Source organism: Pelophylax lessonae, assembly GCF_965119305.1.
Source record: "Pelophylax lessonae genome assembly, chromosome: 5".
Classification (NCBI taxonomy): Eukaryota; Metazoa; Chordata; class Amphibia; order Anura; family Ranidae; genus Pelophylax; species Pelophylax lessonae.
Genome location: NC_138772.1, coordinates 123,916,636 through 123,922,829, shown reverse-complemented (window position 1 = coordinate 123,922,829; position 6,194 = coordinate 123,916,636). Strand labels below are relative to the sequence as shown.

General features: G+C 37.7%; 1 protein-coding gene across 1 annotated transcript; it reads right to left on the bottom strand.

Annotated features, from left to right (window-relative positions):
• Nucleotides 1–378: 378 nt before the first annotated feature.
• FERD3L (Fer3 like bHLH transcription factor) lies at nucleotides 379–1,284 on the bottom strand. The gene has a single exon (XM_082259782.1). It carries the CDS (start codon nucleotides 1,204–1,206, stop codon nucleotides 718–720), a length of 489 nt encoding a protein of 162 aa, XP_082115908.1. The 5' UTR covers nucleotides 1,207–1,284; the 3' UTR covers nucleotides 379–717.
• Nucleotides 1,285–6,194: the final 4,910 nt, after the last annotated feature.

Below are 6,194 nucleotides of genomic sequence, written 5' to 3'. Positions count from 1 at the left end.
TACAATGCACATCATTGTGAACTCCAGATTAAATGAGAAAGGTTTATTAAATGCAAGTGAATATATTTCTTTGGTTTCCATTATTTTTACATATCTCAACTCCTTAAAAACATAAACATTGTACTAAAGCATTGAATTTGATTAATTATCTAATGACATTTGATCCCCTTTATAAACGTACAGTATTTCTATAATACGTTCTATAATACACATTTATGTACTACTGCACCTGCATTTAAATCACAGAACACTTGGAATGCTATGAACATTATAACCAACTTTAAATAACTCACGAGATTGCTCAGTACAGTTTACTTTACATTAACTAATTCTTTGCAATTAAGGTATGTTTTCCTCTACTCACATTAATCACAGGGTACTATAATTCAGCTCACATAGTATACTACAGTATAGACATAATATATCTTTATCAGCCTAATTACATTAAAATATAAACAACAACATTTCACCCACAATGTTGTACTGCCAACAATATCATAATTCCTTTCAAGCTTTAAGCTTTGTGTGATTATTAAACATCTTGGCAAAGTCACTTTCATTTTCCTTCTATAGGCTAAATCTAATCCATATGGCTGGGTTTTCAAGCCAAACATGAAAAGAAGAAGAAAGTAGGAACACCACCAGCTATACTGTCTTCTAGCCTTCAGAATACATTCAGAGAAATGTCAGTGAACACAAGCATAAATAGTATGTTTTTTAATTTTTTTTCCCAGGGCTGCTAAGTAATTCTGTCATGAAAGAGATGTATACAATGGCAAGACGCAAAGTTTCGATTCGTGAAAGTCTTTTCTCATATGCAAATGTTGGCACCTTTTTTCGGAGAATATCAAAGGCTTCATTGAGGTTGAACATCCTTTTTCTCTCCCTGATGTTGGCTGCTTGCCGCTGGGCATAGGTAATCACTCGTTTTCGCTTTTGTCGTCCAATAGGAGAACATTCTTTATTTTCTTCCTCGCAGTCAGTTTCGTCCTCGAGAAAACTTGTCAAAGGAGACCGTTTTTCATTAAACGATATCCCACTTTCGCCAAACGATGCAAAATCATAAAACCTTTCACAGATGTCCTGACTTGGAGATGAAGTTACCATTGTGTTGTAGGGATGATGTTTTTGCCTGTAAGAAAATTCCATCACATCCACATCAGCACCAAACAGCGAGGACTCAGTTACACCTCCTTTGTATTCCATTTTGTAATGTTCTTGGCAAGCAATCTTTGTGGTTGATTGAGGCTTTTTCTTGAAATCCTTCTTGATATCTTACTTTTGCAAACAACCATCACAGTATAATCATGGTGGCAAGCATTAATATTTATATCCGTGAAGGTAACCGGATTAGGCAGGGAAAAAGAGAGCGAAAAAACAGTTTCATCCTAAAGCTGATCGGAATCGACATGCGTAATCTGAGGGCACGTGGACAGCCCATGAAAAGAGTATCTTTTTTTAAATCATGTTAAACCGAGAAAGTAAAATGTCTTTTTCAAGTAATGGCTCTTAGGTGTCACCTGCTGAGCCGTCAGAGCTGATGATCCCAGATTTCTTTAGCAGTAAGGATCAGGCAGTTGCTACTCTGGCACTGTGCACTTTAGTAGAGATTTCTCCAATTGATATAGGACAAGTGTACTCTTACTCTTTATGATCTTTTGAAGAGGGGACTTGTCTGCAAAGGAGTCGAATAGAAATGTTTATCTTGTTTCCCAGTGCTGAGGCAGCTGAATGACAGGACCTCCATTAGCCTAAGCAAGCATTGTAGCAAACCCAATATTGCATTCCCAATTGTAACTGTTGGAATCAGCTTTATCCTGCAAATAAGTTTAAATATATAGCCTACCGTGCAGTAAAATATTTACCTTGGTGGTAAATGTAGACTGCTTGTTCCATTACTCATGGTTTTTATGCACTTTTATATTTGGAGGTAAAATTCATTGTATAAAGGAAGTCACTGATGAAAAGAACAATTCACAGTCAGTACAATAAAACCACAATAAAATGTCTTACTTAATATCACACTCTTATTTCACTTGGTATTTTATTTAATTAGGCAAAGGGTTCTGTCGTACGTTTAGTAGCCTATAGAAACTAATAATAATGAAACTTGATTTTTCTGGCTTCCCTAAACCTGACCATACATGTTAAAATTCGATGTACAATTTCCTTTAGATCTAGCAACAACTATGTAGTGGAAGGGCAAACCTGATCTGATGCAAACTTATTGGATTATTTGGGTGAGCGCTTACTATATATAGTTTGGTAAATATGAAGGAGGTTGTACAGAAATAATACAATCAGCATGTAACCTGTATGGTCAACTTAACAAAATGAATACTTATATTATATATTAGATTAGAAACACACATCGTTAATGTTTGTACTGGCTGATTAAAGTGGAACCTAAAACTGTAAGTTCCACTTTTCCTCTTCTTTCCCCCCTCCGCTACTATTTTTAGAGGGTGTTTTTTTTTTTCAGGGAGCAGGTACCTATTTCTGACAGGTACCCACTCCTACTTCTGCTCTTCTCACCTAGGCAAGAACAGCAGAAGTTCAGCCTTTCCTCTTTGCCCACAACTTCCTGGAACACAATACAAATCCCAGGAGGCTGCGGGACCTCTCCGAATATTCAGCACAATCTCGCACATATGCAATAGGGAGCTGGCTGTGAAATGACAGGAAGTGACTGCTGGCTTCTCACAAGCAAGATGGTGGCACTGGGAACCCAAAGATTGGTGGAGAACTGACCTGGGTGAAAACAGTGCTGGACTCCTGGACGGGTATGTGTCTGTTTACTAAGTCAGCAGCTACAGTATTTGTAAATAATAAAATAATAGATCGACACTAAGGCATAGAATAAAAAAGAAACAATGTGAGAATATAATAAATACATAAAGTATTCAAATCAATGTGAACAAAATAAAATTAATATAAAGGGTCTAAGAGTGCATATCATGCAAAATAAGCAGAGTGATGGACTAATCCCAACATGTAATACAACAACAGTAATTGGAATAGAAACCACTAAAACATATCGCTGATATCTAAAAAAATAGATATATTTAAAAGGTCCAAAAATTTGGTGAATCAAAATGGTAAAAAAAAATATATGAGTGAAAATCCAAAAAAAGTGAATAATAGTGTCCGATGATAAGGGTGTCACCAGTGTAGAATCCCAACAAACACTATCCACCATCGAGTGCAATGACCACTCACCTTAAATCAGGAAAAAAAATGCGTTTTCATATGAAGTAATCTTAATCATGGGATTCACTCCAAGGCAACGGTCATCAACTTAGATGGAAGTATTAATGCATATCCATAAATGGCAATCTTAATGAAGGGAAAGCTCCATGGCAAGTAGTAATCAGCTCATGAAAAGACAAATGGATAACTCCATAGTATACAGTGCCTTGCAAAAGTATTTGGCCCCCTTGAACTTTGCGACCTTTTGCCACATTTCAGGCTTCAAATATAAAGATATAAAACTGTAATTTTTTGTGAAGAATCGACAACAAGTGGGACACAATCATGAAGTGGAACGAAATTTATTGGATATTTCAAACTTTGTTAACAAATAAAAAACTGAAAAATTGGGCGTGCAAAATGATTCACCCTCTTTACTTTTAGTGCAGCAAACTCTCTTCAGAAGTTCAGTGAGGATCTCTGAATGATCCAATGTTGACCTAAATGACTAATGATGATAAATAGAATCCACCTGTGTGTAATCAAGTCTCTGTATAAATGCACCTGCACTGTGATAGTCTCAGAGGTCCGTTTAAAGCACAGAGAGCATCATGAAGAACCAGGAACACACCAGGCAGGTGGAGAAGTTTAAAGCCGGATTTGGATACAAAAAGATTTCCCAAGCTTTAAACATCCCAAGGAGCACTGTGCAAGTGATAATATTGAAATGGAAGGAGTATCAGACCACTGCAAATCTACGAAGACCTGGCCATCCCTCTAAACTTTCAGCTCATACAAGGAGAAGACTGATCAGAGATGCAGCCAAGAGGCCCATGATCACTCTGGATGAACTGCAGAGATCTACAGCTGAGGTGGGAGACTCTGTCCATAGGACAACAATCAGTCGTATACTGCACAAATCTGGCCTTTATGGAAGAGTGGCAAGAAGAAAGCCATTTCTTAAAGATATCCATAAAAAGTGTTGTTTAAAGTTTGCCACAAGCCACCTGGGAGACACACCGAACATGTGGAAGAAGGTGCTCTGGTCAGATGAAACCAAAATCGAACTTTTTGGCAACAATGCAAAACTTTATGTTTGGCGTAAAAGCAACACAGCTCATCACCCTGAACACACCATCCCCACTGTCAAACATGGTGGTGGCAGCATCATGGTTTGGGCCTGCTTTTCTTCAGAAGGGACAGGGAAGATGGTTAAAATTGATGGGAAGATGGATGGAGCCAAATACAGGACCACGCTGGAAGAAAACCTGATGGAGTCTGCAAAAGAGCTGAGACTGGGACAGAGATTTGTCTTCCAACAAGACAATGATCCAAAACATAAAACAAAATCTACAATGGAATGGTTCACAAATAAACATATCCAGGTGTTAGAATGGCCAAGTCAAAGTCCAGACCTGAATCCAATCAAGAATCTGTGGAAATAACTGAAAACTGCATCCAACCTCACTGAGCTCGAGCTGTTTTGCAAGGAGGAAAGGGCAAAATTTTCAGTCTCTCGATGTGCAAAACTGATAGAGACATACTCCAAGGCTTCTCCTAGTAGCTGCTGTTGTTTTTTTTTTTCTTTTTTTCTACAAAAGACTGTAGTTCCTCTTTAAGCAAGGACAGTTATCTATTGTATTTTATGTATGCAATCTTGAGGTGTGTAGCATAAAGAGAGATTGCAGTTTCTGTTTGCTACTTCTAGGTGATTTCGCTATCATGTGGCTTAAAGTTAATGAGGCCAATTTACTAAAGCAGTTGAGAATCGTCACATAAAAAAATGGAAACTCATTTCAATTAACCAATCTAATGCGAATTCTATTAATCAATCATATGCAAATTCTTGTTTACCAATTTTATCTACACATTATTGGGTCTTCAAAGTGAACTGGAATTAGCTTTTCTCATGTCTGGATAAATGAAGCGAATATTTACTCAATTAAACTCAATTTAACGAAAGATGATGCTCAACTCCTTTACTAAATCAGTCTCACTGCACCAGCTCTGAAATTCTACCCCTTCTGGATTTTCTTTATACAACTTTGAAAGGGTTCCAACAGAGACATTGGGTGAATTTAATAAAAGCAATTAGACTGTGCACTTTGCATGTGCAGTTGCACTCATTTTTCCCAGAGCTTAGTAAATGTGGTAAAACTCTGCTGATTTCCATTATTCAATCATGTGCAAGCAAACATTATGTGTTTTTTAAAATTTTCCTTGCATCTGATTGGTTATTCTTTAAAAAGTCAAATTTTACCACTTTTACTAAGACCTGAGTAAAAATAAGCGTAACTGCATTTGCAAAGTGCACAGCCTATTTGCCTTGTAAATCCACCCCATTGCTATTTCCTCTACACTGCACTCTTCTATTTGTCTCTTCCCACATTCAATTATCTTTTAGACTGGTTACTCACTAATATCCACATCCCTTATCTGTATTCTTCATTGCCAGCAGGGCTTTCTTTTGTGCAATGTTTTCTCTTCAGCCCCTCTCTTCCAGGATTTTCCTCTCAGCTGTGATCCCAGGCCTACCCAATTTATTCCTGTCCGACTGTATTTTACCAGCATGCTGTCTTAATCACTATTGTTCTCAGTTCCACTTGTCCAGTGCTCACATGTCTTTCCTTCAAATCCAGTATGTTCTCATCTGTCCTTAGAATGCCCCATACCCAGCAGGGACCCACAAGATGATGGTCACCTAAAATGAATCTCAATTTCCCACTTCAACTTGGTAACCCCACTTACTAGCTATACTGGAAACTTACATGTTGACAATTTCTAAAAGGTCATCTTTGGTGGTAATATTTGTAGCTGCACTACTTCCCCTAACCGGTTCTGGCAGTAGGCAGTACAATGTTACCACAAAGTCTCTTACTTTACATGGTCCGAACTGATGGTTTACAGAGGACACTAGTATCAAGCCATTTGCACTTTAAATGATACATTTAGGGTCCCTTCACACCTGGTGAGCTGGCATTGATCAACATGTGCCAGCGCATATA

Coding starts and splice junctions, on each gene's coding strand:
- FERD3L (XM_082259782.1), bottom strand. CDS start 1,206: ATGGAATACAAAGGAGGTGTAACTGAGTCCTCGCTGTTTGGTGCTGAT.